The sequence below is a fragment of the Suricata suricatta genome, chromosome 4, assembly GCF_006229205.1.
Source record: "Suricata suricatta isolate VVHF042 chromosome 4, meerkat_22Aug2017_6uvM2_HiC, whole genome shotgun sequence".
Taxonomy (NCBI): domain Eukaryota; kingdom Metazoa; phylum Chordata; class Mammalia; order Carnivora; family Herpestidae; genus Suricata; species Suricata suricatta.
Genome location: NC_043703.1, coordinates 12,174,809 through 12,197,650, shown reverse-complemented (window position 1 = coordinate 12,197,650; position 22,842 = coordinate 12,174,809). Strand labels below are relative to the sequence as shown.

The window sequence follows — 22,842 nt, the reverse complement described above, 5'->3', positions numbered from 1 at the left end:
TAGTCTAGCACTTGCTGAATATGTTTGATTAACAAATTAGAGAAATTTTGAAGGCCAGGGGTTTTATGTTCTTCCAAATCCACTTTCTTGGTGGTTATTTCCTTGTAGTCTCTACCTTCCAAAGGGACTTGGCTGGCTGTGACTGCATTGTCTCTGCCCCCCCGTGGCTGAGAGGGGAGTCACAGCCCTGCAGAAGGTAGTTGTATAAGTTTGCTAGAGCTGCGTTGACAAAGTCCCACAAACTGGGCGACTTGAAACAACGAATTAATTCTGTCACAGTTCTGGAGGCTACAAGTCCAAACTCAAGGTGTCATCAGGGCCATGGCTCCTCCAGGACTCTGGGTAGAATCCTTTTTTCCTCTTTCAGCTTCTGGGGAGGGAGGGAGGTTATGAACCCTTGCTGTTCCCTGGCTCATAACCACATCGTTCAGTCTCTGCCTCTGTTGTCACATGAGATTCTCCCAGCGTCTTTGCTTCCACACCATTTTCTTATGAGGAAGCAGTCATATTGGGTTAAAGCCCATGCTTATGACCTCATTTAACTTGATTCTATCTCAAAGCCCCTCTTTCCACATAAGGTCACGTTCACAGGTCCTAGGAGGACTTCAGCATATCTTTCTGAGGGACACAATTCAACCCAGAACCATGGATTTGGCTTTTTTGGGGAGGGGGCCTATGGTTGACTCTCAAACTTAGCCTCAGCGTTAGCCTCCAACAGAAATCAGAGTGAGAGCCCCCAGAGCCAGCCAGCCTGCCCCACGTGTTGAGGACCCACAGGTCACTCAGTAGCAACTCATCGACGTGACTGGCACCTTGTTCCTCAAAGCTACAGCTGCAGCCCCGGGAGCCCGGGAATGCAGGTTCCCGGGCTCCACCCCAGGCCTCTTGGAATCAGCACCGCAGGTGATTGACAGGCACATAAGTCAGAAGTGCCCTTCTGGACCCCCTCCAGCAGGGATCCTGGCATGGCCTCTGCCCTGGGGACGCTGGCACGCAGCGTGCTGATGTGGTAGCCAGGCGTTGTATCCCATGGTGCTGCAGAGGTGCGCCTTGGGGTTGGAAAATGGGTCTTCCGTCTCAGTGTCAACTCACACTCCGGCCATTCATCCTATAAATGAACATTTTCCCTTCGCAGTAGAAGCAGCAATAATTGAGAACTTGTTCTTAGAGGCTAGGGCCTTTGCTGATGGCCACTTTGCAATCACAGTTTCAAGTCTTGCGTTGATCCTGGGAGGTAGATAATATCTCTAGTCCTATCATGATTTGTGTCCTGTGGACTGAGTTATGCTCCCCCCCGCCTCGAGTCATATACTGAAGCCTAATTTTTACTGTGGCCATATTTAGAGTAAGCAGTAATTAAGGTCAAATGAAGCCATAGAGGCCAAACCTTGATCGAACAGGATTAGTGTTCTGCTAGGAAGAGGCACCAGAGCACGCACGCTCTCCCTCCCTCCCTCTCTCTTCTTCTCTAACCTAGCACTTACCATATAGTCTTTTTATTTTTATTTTTAATGTTTATTTACTTTTGAGAGAGAGTGCATCAGTGAGGGAGGGCCAGAGAGAGAAGGAGACACAGAATTCAAAGCAGGCTCCCGGCTCTGACCTGTCAGCACAGAGCCTGACGTGGGTTTCGAACCCACAAACCATGAGATCATGTCCTGAGCTGAAGTCGACGCTTAACCCACTGAGGCACCCCGGCGCCCCAGCACTTACCATATATTCTTACCATATGTTTAGCTGCTTGTTTGTAGCCCCAACTCACGTGCATGGCCCCTCAAGCCAACAAAGTTAGTACATTCCCCACACCTGGTCACACACTAGCAAAGAGCCAGGAGGGAATCTGCACGGTTCTAATGCCCTAGGATTAGACTTGCTGAGGGTTAGTGGGTTATAGGACTTTGATTAATATTCTAATAGGTATTAATGGTAAGAAAAAGGGGGCCGAAGACCTTTGAGAGAAGCCATTCTCTGCCAGATAAGAGCATGCCCTGGTTGTCATGGCTACGTTAATCCTAAACCAGAAAAAAAAAATCACTTCCAGAAACGGCTTTCTGCAAATGTTTTTAAACCTGGCCAAACGTTATCTCTACAGATTTGTGTCTGTGAGATTGTCCTTGAGAGGTTAGAACCTTAGCTGTGTCAAGTGTGGGAAATCGTTTGTTCAGATGCTTCGAGGAATTAGGGAGAGAGGAAAATACCCCCACCCCCACCCCACACCCCAGAAAGAATTGCCTTTATTCTTTTGGAAGAGAAGAAGAATACTCCCACGTAAAACTTTATGTAAAGAAATAGCCTGAGTGCATAGATATATTTTAAAGGTACAATAAACTAAAGCAACTTTGATTCACAAGTTTCAGTAGCTTACGGCCAAATGTGAATGTTCATACTATTTGTTATTCAGTATTCAGACATTCTCTAAGACTGTAAACCTCCTCCTACAATGTACTCTTACAGGATTCTATGAAAAGCCCGTTCCAAATGGAGAAAGTCAACGTGGACACCGAATTTGTTCACTAGGCTAAAATTCAAATGCCTTTGGGAGCATCGTTAAAAGTAGCCAATAAGAAAAATGTGATTATGTAGTTTCACTAATTGCTGATTTGTTCTCCAGGATAAAACACATACTTACTATTTGGTGTCTTTTCTGTAAGGCACACATGTCTAGAATACTTAAATCAAGACTGGCTTGGTGTGGGGTTGACCAGATTGATGGTGTCTTAGGGGTTGTGGGGAGTCTTAGAGATCTATTTCCTCCCCTCCAACACTAACACTTGGTGATTATTCAAAAACTCATTTGTTAGAAGATCCTTTCCATGTTAAACTCCTGACGTATACAGGTTTTCAAATGATATGTAAATCTCTTGGTTTCCATTCCTTGTGTATCGTAACTTGTGCAGCATTGAATAGAATTGTGTGTCTTTTTTTTTAATTAATTTTTTTAACGTTTATTTTTGAGACAGAGACAGAGTATGAGGGGGGAGGGGCAGAGGGAGACACAGAATCCGAAGCAGGCTCCAGGCTCTGAGCGGTCAGCACGGAGCCTGATGCGGGGCTCGAACCCCACTAACTGTGAGATCATGATCTGAGCCAAAGTCAGAGGCTTAACTGACTGAGCCACCCAGGTGCCCCGAATTGTGTGTGTGTCTTAAAGTAAGTCCCCCTTTGAGAAAATACCTTTACGGTTCAGTCTTTCTCAGGTTCTCTGCCTCGTGCTCTGCTAGCTTTATCCATGCTGTTACCCTTGCCCCCATTCACACTTGATTGGCTTATTTCTAGATTTGATTTAGCAGAAGTGCTTGTGTTTTTATCGGTCTTTGAACCCCACCACTGGCTTCTTGTGCAAAGCCTGCCCTAAATGCAAAATTCGCGACTACTGCAGTGACGGTCATTTCATGCCAAAGCCGAAAAGCGCTCTATGCACGGAGAAATCTTAGCAAAGGTTGGGTGTGCCCACTAGGCGTTCGCTCACTCTGCCCACATGGTCTAGGCGGTCACAGCCACTCTTCCCTGAGCTAGTCCTGCCCCTCAGTATTTCTCCAAGACCTAATGTTCTAAGAAAACTCATTTTCTTGTAAAGAAGTTGAACCAGATTGTACCGTGCACCACCCTCTCCGGTTATTTAAGGATGGGAACCCCATCCTCCGCTACTTTCTGTTTTTTTCTCTTCTGCACTTTTAAAAAAACGTGTTTTGTTTTGTTTTAGAGAGAGCATGCACCAGTGGGGAAGGGGTGGAGGGAGAGAGAGAATCTTAAGCAGGCCCCATGCTCAGCGAGGAGCCCAGTGTGGGGTTCGATCCCGTGACCCTGGGATCATGACCTGAGCCAAAAGCAAGTCAGATCCTCAACCAACTGAGGCATTCCTACATTTTTTTATTGTGATAAAATATATGTATCATAAAATTTACTGTGTTAGGCAATAAGTAGACAATTCAGTGGCATTAAGTATATTCATCATGTAAGGCGACCAATACCACTGTCCATTTTACATCCTGCGATGTGATTTTGAATGAGATTACTTCTAGTGTGAAGTTCAGAAACATGCATTGGAGGCAAGTCTTGAGGAGTGATGGGGTGGACTGTTGGAGTAAAGTCACCAGAGGAAGGAAAGGAGGGATGATTTTTCTTAGAGAATGAAAGTGATGTCTTTTCCTCCTTTTTATTTTATTTATTATATATATATATTTTTAGAGAGTATGTGAACAGAGAAGAGGGGCAGAGAGAGAGAGAGAGAGAGAGAGAGAGAGAGAGAGAGTCTTAAGCAGGCTCCATGCTCAATGCAGAGCCTGATGGAGGGCTTGATCCCACAAACCTGGGATCTTGACGTGAGCCAAAATCGGGAGTCAGATGCTCAACTGACTGAGCCACCCAGGCGTCCATCTTATCCTTTATTAGACATTACTGTCTTTCCCGTGTCTCCTGCCACCAGTGCTCGTGAAAGGACTCTACCAGAAACCCTTAAACCAGGCCCTCAAAGAGCCTGGTAAGTTTGGGATTATCCATGGGGAATATTGACACTGGATTTCAGTGAAGAATGTGGGAGTATATAAAGTGGCATCTGTTTAAAAAAAATGCTTAATCACTGGACACCAAAGCATCTTTTATGGCTCCTTGGGTCAGGCTGAGCCAGGCTAATGGACGTGCCCATCATTGTATTCTTCAGGCTCTAGCTCTTACTGACCATCGGTCTTCTGGTTCCTAATTGGTTCCTAACATGTCCTGCTCTTCTCAGAGGGAAGTGAACGTATAAAAGCAGTAACTAGAGGACTATGTTTTTGAAACATTTTTCTTCCAGTGTTTGATCCGTGTGGTGGAATTGGATCGATTTTATTAGTGGGTCATCAGGAATCCACCGGGCAGTGAAGAGAGACCAAGGCATTGAGGGTAGAAATCGGGGTCTTATATACCATGTTCCCTTTCCCTGTAGATTACATGTTCAGAAAATGCATGTGTAGTATTGACTTCAGCAGGCATTTGAATGAGTGCCAGGTGCTTCCTGGCCAATAAGAATATAAAGATGAAATATAAACTAGCCCAGAATTTAATTGGAGAGACAGGCTTGTGTCTACTTAACCATATCTAACACTGTGGAATGAGTAAGTTTTATTCATCGGTTCATTCACCTCAAAATTGGTTGGTCTTCAGGCTCTGTGGATAGAGAGATTAATAAAGTGCATCCTTACCTTCTGTGTGGGTGTCATGGATGAGAATTTGCACAAGGTGCTAGGAGAATGTAAGGAAGAAGCCAGAATTTCTGCCTTATATGTCGAGGGAGGGAAAGGGAGCAGGGACAGGGGTTCGACTTCTGCAAAGGGGGCAGGGAACCACGAGCTGAGGACTTATGTCCGTACAAAACCCACACATAAATGTTTATAGCAGCTTTCTTCTTCTTTTTTTTCAATATAATTTATTGTCAAGTTGGCTACCATACAGTGTATGCAGTGTGCTCTTGGTTTTGGGAATCAAGTCCCATGATGCATCACTTACGTACAACACCCACTGCTCATCCTAACAAGTGCCCTCTTCAAGGCCCATTTTAGCAGCTTTCTTCATAATTGCCTCAGCGTGGGTGGTAACCGAGACATCATTCAGTGGGTGGGTGGATAAATAACCTGGGACATGTCCATGCAAGGGAGTATTATTCAGCAATAAAAAGAAATGAAGAAGCCATGAAAAGACACCTAAGGACCTACGTGCATAATGCTGAGTGTAAGAAGCCAATCTGAAAAGTCTCCATACCGTATGATTCCAACCGTGTGACATTCCAGAAAAGGGGAAACAGTGCAGACAGTACAAAGACCGGTGGTAGCCAGGAGACTGGAGAAGGGGCTGTGGGTTGGCACATGGTGGATTCTTAGGATGGTGGAACTTTCCCCTTGATCCTGTAATGGTGTCTCCATGATATCGTATATTAGGATACATGATATTATATGTTTGTCAGTACAGTGTGGAGCGAACCCGAATAGCAACTGTGGACTCAGGGTGGTGATAATGTATCAGTGTTGGCTCAACATTTGTAACCAGTGCACCACACTGAGGCAAGATGAAGACTAAGGGATTCTGTGCGTGTGGTGAGAAGAGCTACGTCAGAACTCTCCGTACTGTTTCTTCAGTTTTCTGTAACTCCAAAACTGCCTTAAAAAAATGAAAGTCTGTTTCTAAAAGGGGGCTGGTGCCTGGGACCGCGGTGGGGAGAAAATGGCAGAGAATTATCATCTAAGTGTGAAATCAGCCTGGAAAAGAGGTGTGCGGCCAGGGTCTGGGGGTCAGGGTTCTTGAAGGTGGGTGGTGGCAAGCTGGGAGGGGCCGGAAGCTTCGGGAACGAAGAGGCTTCTTGGGGCGGGAGCTGTGGTTCGTTTTTGTGTCTGCCTGTCTCAGACTCCTACCGTTTCTGTTTGCAGCAAAGAGCCCCCGGGAAAGTGTTGCTGGATGCAGTTTGCAACCACCTCAACCTCGTGGAAGGGGACTATTTTGGCCTCGAGTTTCCCGACCACAAAAAGATCACGGTAGGTGATGGGAAATTAATATTGATACTTTGTTATCTGTTCAGCTTTGGGAAGGGAGAGGGATGAGTCTGGTCCCTTGGCCATACACACATGTCATAGAAGAAAAACAGCCAGAGAGCCCTTGTTGAACTTTTTTGAGAGCACTGTGCACATGGGATTACCAAGTTCAAAGAGAATACTCAGTGAACACCAGCTCCCTCTGACCCTTTCCACGCCTCTCCCTCCGGGAACCGCCATTACCAGGTGCCTCTGTTCTGTACCCTTCTGATAAAAGTCTGTGTGTGTATATACACACACTTAAGTTCCTTTCTTTCTTTCTTTTCTTTCCTCTCCTCTCCTCCCTTCTCCTCCCCTCCCCTCTCCTTTTTTGAGAGAGAGCACACACACAGAGAAGGTGCAGAGGAAGAATTCCAAACAGACTCTGAACTCTTCCATGTAGAGCCTGATACTGGGCTGGATCCCATGAGCCTCAAGATCCTGACCCGAGCTTGAAATCAAGAGTCTAACACTTAACTGACTGAGCCACCCAGGTGCCCCACATGCATATTTTTGAAACACACTAATGTGGGAAAACAACATATAATGTCTGGTACCTTACATTCTACTTCAGTTAATGTATCATGAAGATCTTTTCTTTTCCATGCATAGAGTCCCCCCACCTTTTATTTTTCCATTACACGCCATTCCGCCAAACAGACATGGCCGTGACGTACAGCTTTTACGGATAATGGGATACTTAGGTTGTTCCCAGTCTGTTGCTTTTATAACAAAGGACATTGAAGCTGGGCCTCAAGTGTTTCAGTACATGAGATCCAGGGGCATGGGATTGCCTACTCCGTGGGTTTGATCGTTGTAAAATTTGAAAAATAGGTCATGCTCTTTACAAAGGTTTCGCCCATTTGAACCCAATAGTGAGAGCATAGTTTATTGTTGCTCCTTTTGTCTTTTGGCTAATGGCACTTTCTTTTTTTTTTTTTTTTTAATTAATAGTTTATTACCTAGTTGGTTTCCATATAACACCCAGTGCCCTTCCCGACACGTGCCTTCCTCCATGCCCATCACAGCCCCTTCCCTTTCCCCCCTCCCTCTTTGCCCTCAGTTTGTTCTCAGCATTCAAAAGTCTCTCATGATTTGCCTCCTTCCCTCTCCCCAACTCTCTTCCCCCCCACTTTCCCCTTCCCATGGTCCTCTCTTAGGTTTCTCCTGTTAGACCTATGAGTGACAACATATGGTATCTGTCCTTCTCCGTCTGACTTATTTCGCTTAGCATGACTCCCTCCAGGTCCATCCATTTTGGTACAAATGGCCATCTTTCATTCTTTCTCTTTGCCATGTAGTACTCCACTGTGTATATAGTCTTTCATTAGTTAGACACCCCATGCAACTATAGTTCATTAACTATTTCTAGTTATCCTTTCATGCAGGATACAGAGTCCCTAGAACTTTTGCTAGCCACCACACTGGGGACCCAGTAACTGTCAGGTGCAGGGGATGTGTGATCCAGGTGGGTGTCAGGCTGAGTCAGGGATCAGCACGGGGCATGCGGGAGGTCTTCTCCGCTGGAGCCGTGGGGCAGCAGAGGTAACAAATAACACTGGTTCAGGGAATCCTTCCCAGATACGACAAAGCTGAGTCCTATGAGGTCAGTAGGAGTTGACTTAATAGAAAGAATGTTCCGTGGGGTGCCTGGGTGGCTCGGTCAGTGAAACGTCTGACTTCGGCTCAGGTTATGATCTCATGGTTTGTGGGTTTGAGCCCCGTGTTGGGCTCTATGCTTATAGCTCAGAGCCTGGAGCCTGCTTTGGATTCTGTGTCTCCCTCTCTCTCTGTCCCTCCCCATTCACTCTCTGTCTCTCTCTCTCAAAAATAAATAAATATTTTTAAAAAAGAATGTTCTAGTGAGAAGGGGGACCCAGGTATAAAGAGCAGAGAGTAGCCTGCAGGAACCGGCAAGGAAGGCCAGAGTCACAGGTAGGGAGAAGCTCCGGTGAGGGAGGTGAGAGAGGAAACTGAGAAGTCGGCAGGGAGCCACATCTCGAAGGATTTTTTATACCACTGTCATCCAGTAGAACGAAAATATGAGCCACATATGTAAATTCACATTTTCTAGTTTTTTTCAAATTTTTTAATGTCTTTATTTATATTTGAGACAGAGAGAGACAGCGTGAGCAGGGGAAGGTCATAAAGAGAGGGAGACACAGAATCCGAAGCAGGCTCCAGGCTCTGAGCTGCCAGCAGAGAGCCCGATGCGGGGCTTGAACCCACGAACCATGAGATCATGACCTGAGCCGAAGTTGGAAGCCCAACCACCTGAGCCACCCAGGCGCCCCTCTAGTTTTGTTTTTTTTTTAAAAGTGAAATTCAAAGTATGTGTAACTTAATACATCCAAAAACAGTATCATTTCAACATGTAATCATAACAAAAACTATGAATAAGCTATTCCACACTTTTTCATGCAGAGTCTTTGAGTCTGGTACGTAGTCCACACACAGACCCTCTCGCTCCATGCCATCCGTGTTCCAGGGGCTCAGCAGCAGGCACGTGGAGCTAGTGGCTGTCATCGGGCGGCACAGTTCTGTACCACGATAACGCGTTTGGGAAGCTGTCAGTGTGTTTTAAAGGGAACATGGTCTGCTCTGATTTATGGTTTCGGAAGAGGACAGGGCTGGACGGCAGCAGGACAAGACTAGAGTTAGGAAGGCGGTGAGAGGCTTGCTGTGTTTCCGGCCGGAGGCGGAGCATGCAGGAATTGAGGGAGAACAGGTGTTGGGCTGGAGCGAGGTGGGTGGATTCAAGAGGTTGTGGAGGTGGGAGGCGGTTGGGGGTGTGACGAGTGGATGGACTTGTGGGAGAGAGCAGGCTCAGAGCAGCTGGGCTTTCCCACTTTGGCATCTGGGGGACCGTGGTGCCAATCACTGGAGATGAAAGCCTCCCCATGTTGCGAAGAAATGGAGGCGATGGGCTCCATCCCAGACGTGAGGACTGGGGAGTGTCGGTGGGCGACCCAGTGGAGACATCTGGTGGGCAGCGCCGGTGGGTGTATTTCCTGGAGCGCAGGAAAGAGATCTGAGCTGAAATGGAAATTTAAGAATCATAAGATTATTATTTTTTTAATTAGATATTTGAGAGTGTGTGCGTGCATGCACACAAGCAGAGGAGGGGCAGAGAGAGGGGGAGAGAGAGAGACAGAGACAGAGAGAGAGACAGAGAGAGAGAGAGAGAGAGAGAGAGAGAGAGAGAGAGAGAGAGAGAGAGAGAGAATCCCAACCATGCTCCTGCTGTTAGCGCGGAGCCTGAACGTGCAGTCTCACAAACTGAGATCGAGACCTGAGCCGAAATAAAGAGTTGGACGCTTAACCGAATGAGCCACGCAGGCGCCCCCATAAGATTATTTTAAATATTAATTGATGCTCTGAAACTGGACGAGAGTGTAGAGAGTGGGAAGGAGGCCATTGTGGAGCACCGGCATTTAAGGGACGGACGGAAGGGGAAGAGTCCTCAGGGGAGGTGCAGATGGGGAGGAGGGAAGCCAGGGGAGAGGCACGTCCCAGAGCAAAGGAAGAGAGCGTTGCAAGCCGGGCATAGACAGGAGGCGGGTGGGTAGGTGGTGAATGAGCCAATCTGTCACATGCCTCAGAGTGGGTGCGAATAGTGTTTTCTCAGCATATTCCTATCTCCAAATTCTCTTCACCGTTTCCCCATACTTAAGTTAAATCTAAGCCTCCCTGACTCCCCAGTCCTTTTTCCGATGTGGCACATGACCACAGATGGGCCAAATCGAATTCTGCATTCTGTTTATCCAACAAATTTTTTGTGCCTACGCTGTCTCAGTCACCATGCTTTATACGTGGAAGACACATGATACAAAGTGACAGCAGGAGGTGCTTATGGTTTCCATTCATCAGAAACGCACAGCTTTGGTAAGAGAGACAAGGAAACAAATAACTACAATACAGTGTTGCATGTCATATGGAACTTGTTTCATAAACTTATTTTATGTTAAAATGATGATTCTCACAACGCTGGAGGGTATGCTGTCTCGTTATGTCTAACACCTTTGCCTGGATTCCTGCAAGGTCCCGATGGCTTCATGGTCTTGACTCCACTCTTGCCCTGTTCCGAGCCAGGTGGAGATGCCTTTCTGAACGATCAATAGTAGTGGCAAGGGTCCTAAGATTCTCTGAACTTTTCTGTATCTGGGTCAGCCGACTAGCTAATGGTGGAGTTTGGATTCTAACTATGGTCTTCTGGCTCCCAAGTTCAGTGCCTTTCTAGAATTTGCAAATCTGATTCATCTTCCTGTGCACCGGCACTTGTGCTGGTGGCTTAAGTTTTATCACGCTTGATTTTTATGATCTCACTGCTTTCTTGTAATACGTTCAGCTGCAAAATACAGAAAACCTACTAATGGTGGCCAAAAGAACAGGTGTTTATCTGTCACACGTCACACAGATAAAAACCCCCACGTGTGGGCTTACCACATGCCCGACTGTTCTATCCCTGTGGACATAACTGCTGACGTGGCCCACTTCCTGAAGCAGGGATCAGTGCACTCTGAAAAGGGCCAGATAATAAATACTAAATGAAGCCTTTGCAGGCCGTAGGGTCTCTGCTGCAGCTACTCAAGTTTGACCTTACAGTGCGGAAGCAGCCATGGATGATATGTAAATGAATAGACATGGCTTTGTTCCAATAAAACTTTATTTATGACACGGGAAGCCAAGGTTTGCCAACACCTTCCCTGGAGAGTAATAACTCATTGCAAGGCGGCATATTAGTTTTACCTACAGTATTTCATTCATTCCAGGAAGAGCCCATCATATACCCTTTTTCTGATGCGGAAGCTAAGGCTTAAAGAGGTGAAGTCATTGTCCAAAAGTACACAGCTAGGAAATGCTTTGATTCAAGTTCAGTTCTGTCTAAACCCAAGCTCATGCTCTCCGTCAGCCTTCCGTTCAGACAATATTTCCATATTTTGTTCTCTGTCAATTACAAGATCCCACCCTGACAGCCAATTTCATAAAATTTAAGAAAGAAGTTGTCTTGACAGAACTGATCTGTGATGTTAGATGAGGCAGTCAAGGTCACTGGAGGAGGGGACAAGGAGGGATGCTGGGGGCATTGGCCGAGTCCTGTTTCTTAATCTGGGTGCTGGTTCTGTGCTTGCAACGAGCATGTGAAAATTCAGGACACTGTACACTTACCACATGTGCACCATGCGGGTATAAAACATCAGTAAGGGGCGCCTGGGGGGCTCAGCATGTTAAGCATCAGACTTTGGCTCAGGTCATGATCTCACGGTTTGCAAGTTCCGGCCTCATATTGGGCTCTGTGCTAATCTCCGCATGCAGCCCACTTCAGATCCTCTGTCCCTTGCTCTCTGTTTATCAAAAATAGACAGACATTTGGGGCACCTGGGTGGCTCAGTCGATTGAGTGTCTGGCTTTGGCTCAGGTCATGATCTCAGGATTTGTGGGTTCGAGCCCCACATCGGGCTCTGTGCTGACAGCTCAGAGCCTGGAGCCTGTCTTCAGATTCTGTGTCTCCTTCTCTCTCTGACCCTGCTCATGCTGTCTGTCTGTGTCTCTCTCTCTCTCAAATAAAACATTTAAAAAAATAAACAGACATTTAAAAAATAAAACAAAAACGTCAATTAAACTTTATCCCCGAAATTCAATGAAATAAAAGCACAGAGGAGCAGAAATAATGACCATTTGTGCCCAGAGGTTGACTAACAGAATCTATTTTGGAAGTGCCAAGGACAGATCTTGGTTTTGTTGAACTGAGGGATCTGGCTAGGTTTTCACCTCTGCCCTTAGTAAAGGTGCTTGAAAATTTAAGATTGGCATCCAGTAGTTTCTGCTGCCTTCCAGATTCTGTTGGTTCCTAGCAGGCAGTATATTGTAGAAGCTTAGGAAGGGGGCTCTGCAGGTCAGACTGTCAGCCCTCAAGTCCTTGGAGCAGGGGCTGGCCCATGGGCAACAGTGCCCAACTTGTGGGGTTTTTGAAACGATCACATGTGATTATATCTATCCACGAACGTAACCCTGTGTCTGGGACCTATTCGTGTGTTCAGAGAGTATCAGTTATGGAAACTTCTCATTTCCATGTTTTAAGTTGTCAAAAACAGCGAACATAAGAGCTACCATGTTCACCATCTTTAAAAAAAATTTTTTTTAATGTTTATTTTTAAGAGAGAGCACGATCAGGGGGGAGGCAGAGAGAGAGAGAGGGAGACACAGAATGAGAAGCAAGCTCCGGGCTCTGAGCTGTCAGCACAGAGCCCAACGCGGGGCTCCAACTCACAAACCCTGAGATCATGACCTGAGCAGAAGTTGGAAGCTTAACCAACAGAGCCCCCCAGGCGCTCCCCATCTTTAAGTGGACAGTACGGTAGTGTTCGCTGTATCCATGTGGTGCCACATCTTAAAAACCTGAAAGTCCTTGCCTATTAAACAATTCCTTTCTCCTCCCAGAGTGCCTGGCAGCCACCAATCTACTTTTCCGTTTCTGTCCGTTGGACCCTTTCTAGATCCCTCTAAGTGGACTCCTACAGTATTTGTCTTTTTGTGCCTGGCTTCCTCCACGGCGCACGGTATGAGGCTTCTCTGCGGTGTGGCCGTACGACAGGACGGCCGTGCTCCCTGGGGCTCTGTGATGTTCTGTGGATCGGCTGTCACACGTTTGGGTACCCATTCATCTCTGGGTGGACACTGAGGTCGCTTCCACCCCTCGGTGGTTGTGAAAAACACTGTGGTGCTCACAGATGTGTTGTCATTGTTTTTTCAGTGCTCCTGTCGTGATTCTTGCCTTTGCCAGGCTTTCTTGGGGAGGCTGCTTGCTTCTCTGCCAAGCCGAGGGGGAGCGAGGTGGGTCTCAACATATCTGAGGGTGCACCATTGCAGCTGGCTTGCCTGTGGGCCTGTGCATGCTGCATGGGAAACTAGGGTCCCCAGAGTCCCTGGCACATGGAGTCGGGGACCTTTGTGCCTCGACGGCAGGCCCCGGCAGCTCATGTCCCCGCCCAGCCTTGCACCCCTGTCTCGTTTCCATCACGTGAAGCACCCACGTGAGGGCAAGCTGTTCCCTAAGGGTTTGAAAAAGCCCGAGGGGGAGAAGGAGTGCTTTCCGTGGTCGAAGATGTGTTTCTCGAGATGGGAAATAAACTGGTGATAATTAGTAATCAATTACGTGCTCCCCTTAATTAGACTTGCCCCGTGGCTTGCCAGTTGATAGAGTTGGTTGCTGTGTTTACATGCAAGTTTGGCCTGCCCTTGGCCTTGAGTCCAGGAAGCCCTGTCCATGAGATTGCCCCACAGGAGCAGAGAAGGCTTTTCATCAGCTTTTTCATGGATTGGTCTTTCTGTGGCAGACATGCTATTGATCCTGGGAATCAAGACTCTACTTAATATGCCAGCTAATTGGTAGCTGGAGCGTGAGGTCCGGTAAAGGGCCAGAAAAACAGTAGCTTGTCATTGGACTGAACTCAGAGACCTTGACCCGGCTGCCCTTGAGCTTCTCCTGTGTGCCACGGACTCTGCTGCACACCTGAACATGTTCCCTTTGTTCCTCTTATGAGCGGTTGGCAAAAAGCCAGACGGTCAGTGTGTTAGGCTTTGCAGCCCATACCGTCTCTACGGCAACCACCCCACACACCATCCCAGCACAGAAACAGCCGAGGATGATATGTGAATAGATGTGCATGGTTGTATGCCAATAAAACTTTATTGAGGGGCACGGATATTTGAATTTCAGAGTTTTCACGTCATGAAATACACTCGTGTTTTTTTCTGTCCAGTCACGAAAAGTGTAAAGGCCAGGATGTGCTGCAACCAAAGCACGTGATCGGCAGGAGTTGGTCCAGGAGCCTTAGTTTGCTGATCTCTGTGTTAAACTCTTTCTCTGGGGTAGACGTTTTACCGTTTCCATGTTACCGGGAGAAAATTCAGAGATGTAACGTGCCCGATACTTAACGATGATCTGCATAGCCAGGTGTATAGCCAGGATTTTCACACCAGCCTGTCTCAGCCAGCCACTCTCGGCTCTCCTTGGCTGCCCTTCCTCACGCTGGCCTGTCTCAGAGAGTGGCGTGAGCCTCAGTGGTAGAGATGGGTACATAATAAGATTGATCTCATCAGTCTGTCGAGGATCCCAGGGAAAGCGTACATTGCGGCTTATACGTCTCGGTTGAAACATTTGTTTTGTCGTATAGCAGCTGGGCAGAGGCTGAAGCGCTTCGATTTTGTACTTTATCTGGAAAATGGGATTCGTAAGTGACAATCTTCCAAGATTGCCGTGAGGATCAATTCCGATACTTTACAGTCACGAGCCCAGCAGGATTCCTATGCATGGAGGTACTCCGATACCTGTTGTGTCTTGCGCCTTCGTTCCAGCTCAGAAACCAGTGACACTGGCCCACCAGAGTTTTGTTAAGGCCACATTGCTTACTGGTCTGATAAAACAGTTCCAGTGTCTAATACACGCCGGTAAAGCTCAGGAAGAAGATTGGCATCTTCTTGTTTGTTTTATATTCTTCTCTGTGCCCAGAGAAAAGTTTTGCTATTGGTGGGTGACTTAGCCCGTCTGAATGCAATAGCACAGCCCAGGGGGGTTTGAACAACACCCATTTCTTTCTCTCTGTTCTGGAGGCTGAAAGTCTGTGACCAGCGTGCGGGCACAGTTGGGTTCCAGTGAGGACTCTCTTTCTGGGTTGTAGATGGTCAGTCACCATCTCACTGTGCCCTCATGTGGCAGAGAGAGACCGAGATCTTCATCCTTTTATAAGGCCACAGTCTTCTCCTTTTATGACTTTATTAAACTTTAATTAACTTTTGAACACCATATCTCCAGATACAGTCACATTGTGAGGTTAGGGCTTCAACATAGGAATTTGGAGAGACGCGTTTCACTCTATCGCTGCAGACCTGCTTTCTAGGGCCTTGAAGCCATAGAAACAATGGCTATATCCCTTGCGGGTGGTTTCCCAGCCTCAGTGGGGTCAGACAGACTTCCTTCCTGGATGCTTAGCAGCAGCCTCCTGTCCTGACCTTGCTTCTTCCCCAGGAGTCTGAGGGCATCGTGGCCAGGAGGGGCTCTTTGTGGAAACATGCCCGGAGTACAGGACGAAGGCGTGCTGAGCCACAGACCCACAGAAGTTTAGGAATCCAGCCGAAGCAAGGCCACGAAGTGCCTGTAGCATCGTGCCCGGGAGCACCATGGTTTGAGGCCACCGTGGCTGGGTTCATGGGGCAGTTCTTAGAGGAGGCAATGCTCCCCTTGAGCAGAGAGTCTGCGAGAAGGATGGAAAAATAGAGCGATGGGTCATCTTCCATTTCTTAAGCTGGAAAGACATGTGGCTTTTTTGTTTTCATTTTGTTTTTTAATTAATAGAATTTTTAAAAATGTGTCAACTTTACTGAAAATCTGGACAGAAAGTAAAGAGAGGTACCATATACCGACCCCCCATATGCAGAGTGTCCCTTATTTTTAACATCTTGCAGTCGTGTGATATATATATTGTGATGAGCACACAGTCCAAAGTTTACATTAGCGCTCATTCTTTGTGTTGTATATGCTATAGGTTTTGACAGATGACTTTGACACGTATCCACCATCAAAGTATCATAAAGAATAGTTTCACTTGCCTAAAAATGTCCTCTGCTCCACCTGCCCATCCCTCCCTCCCCTCTGAGGGCCTCACAACCACTGATCTCTTCCTTCAGTAGTTTTTTATTTTCTGTATTCCTGATGCTTTGGCATCTGGGGCTTTGCTGACTGGGAAGAGATTGCCCTTCCTAGGACTAGTGAGAGGTATTAAATCTCAGACTGTGGATTTTTCTATTTCTCTTTGCTCTTAAATTACTTTTTGCATCATGTATTTTCAAGTTCTGTTTTTAAGTGTATAGATACTTAAGATTTTCCTACCCTCTGAATTGACAGCTTTATTATTAAGAAATTCCTTCTTTATCCCTGGTGGTATTTATTCTGATATTTACCTTCGTACTAATACAGCTACTGTAATTTTTAAAAATTACTGGTTGCATAATAAACGTTTTTCATTCTTTTCCTTTTAACTTTTTTGTGTCTTTATATTGTAGTGTGTTTCTTAAAGGCAACATACAGTTGGGTCTTATCTTTTTATCTAGTCTAACGATCCTGCTTTTTAACTGGGGGGTGTTTAGAGCATTTACATTTAATGTGATTGTTGATATGATTTAAATGGGGCATCTTACTATTTCCTCTTTGTCTTATCCATTTTTTGTTCCTTTTTCTGCCTGTCTTTTGATTAACTAAACATTTCAGTGATTCCATTTTACTTTCTCTATTGGTTTATAATTTATAACTCTTTGATCTGTAACTTTAGTGGTTGCTTTCAGGTTCGTAATACACACTTCACCTACACTTCTAACTTAACAGAGCCTGCCTTCAAAAGGTGATATGCCACTTCACCTGCAGTACAAGAACTTACAATAGTAATACTTCCATGTTCCCTTTTGTGATCTTTTTGCTGTTTCTGTCATATTTTCTTTACAAAAGTTATGAACCCCACAATACATTGTTGTTAGTTTTACCAGTTTAGTTGTCTTTATTTATAGAGCTATAAATAATATTTAAAATGTCTCAAGTATGTATATTAATCACACAGTTGACATTTTGGTGTTCCTCGTTCCTTTTCATAAACTCCTTTGTGGAGACAGATTTCCATCTGATATCATTCTTTCTGCTTGGAGGACTTCCTTTAACATTTCTTAATGTGTAGCCCTACCGGTGATGACTTCTCTCAGCTTTCATGTGTTTGAGTTCTTATTTTGCCTTCCTTCTTAAAGACATTTTTGCTGTGCATAAAATTCTAATTTTGTTCTTCAAGGACATTCAAATCTTGTTCCATTGCATTCCCACCTGCATTGTTTCTGACTAAAAGTCTGCTGTCATCTATATCTTTGCTGCTTTGTACATAATCTCTCTTTTTTTCTCTGGCTGATTATTGATTGATTGATATTGATTGATTTAGAGAGAGAATCTTAAGCAGGCTCCATGCTGAGCATGGACCCTTGCATAGGGCTTGATCCCATGATCCTGGGATCATGACCTGAGCTTAAATCAAGAGTCAGACATTCAATTGACTGAGCCACCCAGGCACCCCATAACTGGCTGATTTAAAGATTGCCTCTTTATTATTGCTATTTTATAGCAACTTGATGATGATATGCTTCCATGTACCCTTCTTCACATTTCTTAGGTTTGGGGTCTTCTGAGCTTTTTGAATCTGTTGGGTTTACAGTTTTTATGAAATTTAGAAAATTTCCAGCTGTTATTTCTTTTCATCTTTTGTCCTGTTTTTTGCCCCTCTACTACTGCCACTTCTCGTTTGTGACCCCAGGGCCAGACATGTTAGGATGCCTGCAGCTCTCTGATGCTCTATTAATTTCTTGGTAACCTTCCTGTTTCATTTTGAATTGTTTCTATTTCTGCATCTTCAAGTTCATTAGTATTTCTTCTGCAATGTCTAATCTGATTTTCATCTCATCGTGTGTGTGTGTGTGTGTGTGTGTGTGTGTGTGTGTGTGTTAATCTCCCAATGTGGTTTTGATCTCTAGAGGTTTCATCTGGGTCTTTTTATATCTTCTATATCTCAACTTTGAACCTAAGAAATACAGTTATAATAACTATCTTTATCTCCTTCGTCTGCTAATTCTGACATCTACATTACATGTCAGAGTATTTTGTTTTTGTTTTTATCTAATTATGGGTCCTGTTTTCCTGCTTTCTTTTATGTCTGGTGATTTTCTTTATTGCATATTGTGAATTTTGCCTTGTTGAATACTAGATAGTTTTATATTCCTATAAATTTTTATTGAGTGTCCTGGGATGCAATTAAGTTATTTGGAAACCACTTAATCCTCTCAGATCTGGTTTTTAAGTTATATTTGATGGGGCTGGTGTAGTGTATAGTCCGGGGTTAATTATTCCTTACTGGTAAGGGATGACTTCTCAGTCATTTCTGAGCCCAGAATCCTCAGGTCGTTTGATCTGATTGGTGAGAATTGGTAGTGTTCCTGGCTCTGTGAGCCCCTGGTGCTGATACATTGAATCTTTTCATTGGTTCTTTCTCCCCAACCTTCAGTACTTTCTTCACAAGCTGACATTGATCAGTATTCAGCTGACGACTCAAAAGGAACCTTCTGTGCTCTTCCAAATGATCTTTCTGGAGGGAGGTTTCTACTCTTTGTTACTCCCCCCATGAACTCTCAGCCCACCTTTTCAGTTCATGGATTTTACCAGGGTTTTGCTCCCTGTACCACAGCCTAAAAATGTGCTGAAGGCAGAAGCTCAGGCACGTGTAGGGATCATAATTTTATTTTCTTGTCTCTCAGGGATTCCTCCTTCTCATTGTCTGGTGTCCTGAGCCTTCAGATCTTTTGTTCTAAGTATGTCACCCCCTCCTTTTTTTGTTTTGTTTTTTGGGTTTTGTTTTTGTTTCTGTTTTTTCCCTGTAGGAATATAAATCCAGTCTCAAAAATCCAGAATCAAAAATCTCTAATAGGTTTAAAAAGAAAGCCACGCTTCACAGCAGTATGAAAAAGTACATGTAAACAAATTATTACAAATAAAAATTCAAAGTAAAGTAATTTCTTGTTGGAATCAGCTTGTGTAAAGTCTACTTTGTTGCACTGAATTCTAGACCCTGGATAATTTTCTACAATATTTTATCTGGCTCCTATATATGGTAACATTGATGACATATTTCTGTTGTCCGCAGGTTTGATTTTTAAACCTGAAGAGGGGAGCTGAGCATCTGTTGAGTCTGTTAGCTTTTAGAGGGGCAGCATATTATGTACAGAAAAAGCACAGGTTTGGGGTCCTGCGGACTTGATGTTGAATCTCAGCTATGTGTGACCTCAGGCAGCTTAAATAATTAAGCGTTCTGAGCTTGGCTTCCTTCCTGTGTAAAATGACCACATTGTTCGGAGCATTAAATGAGGGTGTATAACACACCTGTTTAGTGCCTGATACACAGGATGTGCCCATGAAATAGTCTCTTCCCAGTGCCCTCGCTGAGTGCTGTCGAGTAACTGAGTCTGTCACATGTTTTAGTTGCCTGCAAAATCTACCTAAAATGTCACTCACCAAAATGATAGGGGCTAAAGATGCTTAGGGAAAGAAGAGAAACCGCTTTGGGAGCAGTGGTTCATCTCGCTCCGCCTTTCGTAACGAGGCAGTGAAGTGTGTCTTCTCACTTAACACTAACGTGAGCAGAAGACCAGAGGCAAATAGGGAGCCTGACTGAAACGTAGGCGAACGGGAGAACACTGGGCCAGAAAACTGTGTTGAAACCAAAATGTGGAAGGTAGATGTTCTAGGCTGAGTTGTGTGTGTCCACCCAAGATCTGTATGTTGAAGCGCTAACATGCAGTACCTCAGAATAAGACTGTTCTTGAGGACAGGACCTTTAAAGGGGCGGTGAAGAGGTGCCTGGGTGACTCAGTTGGTTAAGCGTCTGACTTTGGCTGAGGTCATGGTCTCAGCAGTTCATGAGTTCGAACTCTGTGTTAGGCTGCTGTGCTGACAGCTCAGAGCTGGAGCCTGCTTCGGATTCTGTGTCTCTCTCTCTTCTCTGCCTCTCTCTCTCTCTATCTCTCTCTCTGCACCCCACCCCACCCACTCTCTGTCCATCTCTTTCTCTCTCATAAATAAATAAAGATTTTTTATAAAAGAGGTGGTTAAGTTAAAATGAGGCTATTAGAGTCGGCCCGAATCCAACAGACACTTGTCACTTTACAAAGAGGAAATTTGGAGATACCAGCGAGACTCCAGGGGCATTCGTGCACAGAAGGATGGTGGTGGCCGTGCTTGTCCGGAAGGCAGGTCTTTACATGCAAGTAAGGGGAGGTCTCAGGAGAAACCAAACCCACGACACCAAGATCCTCCAGGACTGTGAGGAAATAATGTCTTTTGTCCAGGCCACCGAGGCTGTGGCTGCTGGGCATGGTGACCCCCAGACTTTCAAACCCTAGCAGGGGAAGTTCTGTGAGTTTTACTGACTGGAATGACGTTTCTAGAAATCCATTCACTTAAACCAGATCACTGTCTAGTCAGGGAACATGGATGTGTAGGTGTGCTCTGGAGCCCAGCGCGTGGTGTGAGAACAGGGGAGTGTGGCCTGGCGGACGGGGTGGGCGGTGCGGTTAGACGTAGACACCATTGCAGTTGTGACCCTCTGGGGCTCCGTCGGCGGGAAAGGAAAGGTGATGGCGCCTTTGCTGCCTTTCTAACTCGTCTGCACCTTGTTTCCGTTCTGCTTAGGTTGAGCGGACAAGTGATTGGTCTAAGATGACCTAGTCTAGTTCAGATGCTTCCCAGCGGCCTTCCCCATATACCAGACCTCACTGCTTTAACTCTGGTCAGGCAGCAACCCTGCTTTTCGTCTTGTTCCCTCTGGCTCATCCATTTATAGTAGTTTAAGTCCTGCGTGTGCAAGATCTTCTTCTCTGAGCCCCGCAAACCTCGGGGTAACTGGTAAATGGTGAAGTTCCCAGAGGCTGTGTTCCCACCGGCGGGTTGGCTGTGACCGGATCGCTGGCCCGTGGCGTTCTTGCTGCAGAGCTCTGCCCGACAGGCTCATTCGGGCCGGTCTGATGTTCCCAGACCTGCGTGTTCCAAAACCACATGCTCAGTTGGCTCCGATTGGTGCTTGTGTTTGATGCTTTCCACAGAAATGCCAAAAACAGACGAGAGATGTTTTAAAACAATTCATAAAATTGGCAACTCGGTGTTGCCAGAGCACAGTTGTTTGGTCCCAAGTGGTTTGCGGAAGTTGAGGAAGAGCTGGCGGTGGGGACGGTTCTGGGAGACGGCTCCCCGAGGTGGCCTGCAGGCAGCCCCGGGAAGTCCCTCCGGGGTCCCGTTAGCGTGCTGTCCCCTGCAACACGACTCTGCCCAGTGTTCCCCGCTTGCCTCCCACTTGACTGGGAAGCAGACAGCCTCCGGGAGGGCCTTCCCTGTTCCCGGCCCAGAGATCGAAACCTCCGTCTCCCGCAGGAGAACAGCTCTCCTTCCTCCTCAGGCCATTGCCCTGGACTTTAGGGCCGTCTTTTCACACCCCTTAGGACGCTGGTGACCGACCCTTCTCGCTCCTATTCTCAATCCCTCTGCTTAAAAAAATTTTGTTTAATGTTTATTTTTGGTAGACAGCACGAGTGGGGGAAGGGCAGAGAGAGGGAGGCAGAGGACCCCAAGCGGATTCCGCACTGTCAGCACAGAGCCCGATGCGGGGCTCGAACTCACACACCTGAGCCGAAGTCGGACGCTCAACTGACTGAGCCGCCCGGGTGTCCCGGAATCCCTCCACTTTTTTAGACACGCCCAGTTTTCTGTGAAACAAAAGCAAACAGGGTTTCCTGGTGGCTCAGTCAGTAGAGCATGCAAGTCTTGAATGTGGAATTGTGAGTTCCAGCCTCATGTTGGGCATAGAGATTAGTTAAAAATTAAAAAAACAGAATAGTAAAAACAAGCAATTTACTAGTTCCCTTATCTGATTCCTCACCCGCTGTGGCCCTTGTCTCTTGCTGCCTGTTTCTCAGCCCAGCTTCTTGGAAAAGTCTGTGTCCTTCCTGCCTCTTCACCTCCCGCCAGACTTTGAGCCCCACCACTGCCACGTCAACGCCCCAGCGGGCCATTTAGTTCTCATCCTATTTGCCCTTTCGACAGTTCTTGGTATAATTCCTTCTGGAAACACCGCCTTCCCCATGGCTTCGGTGACACCGCTCTCCTTTTCTTCCTTCTCGTCTCGTCTGCTTCCGCCTGGCTGTTCCGTGGTGGGTGTGCCGTTGGTGCTCACAGGTTTCATCCTCTGGACTCGATGAGCCTTACCCTCCGTGAGTCTCCATGAGTCTTATCCTCCATGGAGTCAGGATGGTGGCAACTTCTTGCTTTCTTTTTTTTTAAGAGGTTTTTTGTTGTTGTTTTTCTTGTTTAACTTGTTTTAATGTTTTATAGGGCATGAGCAGCAGGAGCACAGAGATAGGGGGAGGAAGAGGGAATCCCAAGCAGACTCCGCACTGTTCTCGCAGAGCCTGACATGGGGCTCGAACCCTTGACTTGTGAGATCATGACCTGAGCTGAAACCAAGACTCGGATGCTTAAATCACTGGGTCATCCAGGCGCCCCGTGGCGACTTCTAATGTGAGATCTTCTGTCCAGGCTTCACCTCAGAGCTTCCGACAAGTGTGCCCTGCCCTGTGTACACTCTCTTGCTCATGAAATCCAAGGGTACCTCAAAAATATCCAGGTGACTAGAACCTCCATCCTGGCCCTCTTCCCGCACTCCCGTCTTTGTGA

At 46.2% G+C, this 22,842-nt stretch overlaps 1 protein-coding gene across 2 annotated transcripts in view; it reads left to right on the top strand.

The window, feature by feature from the left end:
* FARP1 (FERM, ARH/RhoGEF and pleckstrin domain protein 1) overlaps positions 1-22,842 on the top strand; it is a 230,288-nt gene that overhangs the window by 127,355 nt on the left and 80,091 nt on the right. For both annotated transcript variants that reach the window (XM_029936510.1, XM_029936509.1), the window contains exon 3: positions 6,399-6,503. In XM_029936510.1, the coding sequence (XP_029792370.1) occupies positions 6,399-6,503 (105 nt within the window). The remainder of the gene's footprint in view (positions 1-6,398; positions 6,504-22,842) is intronic.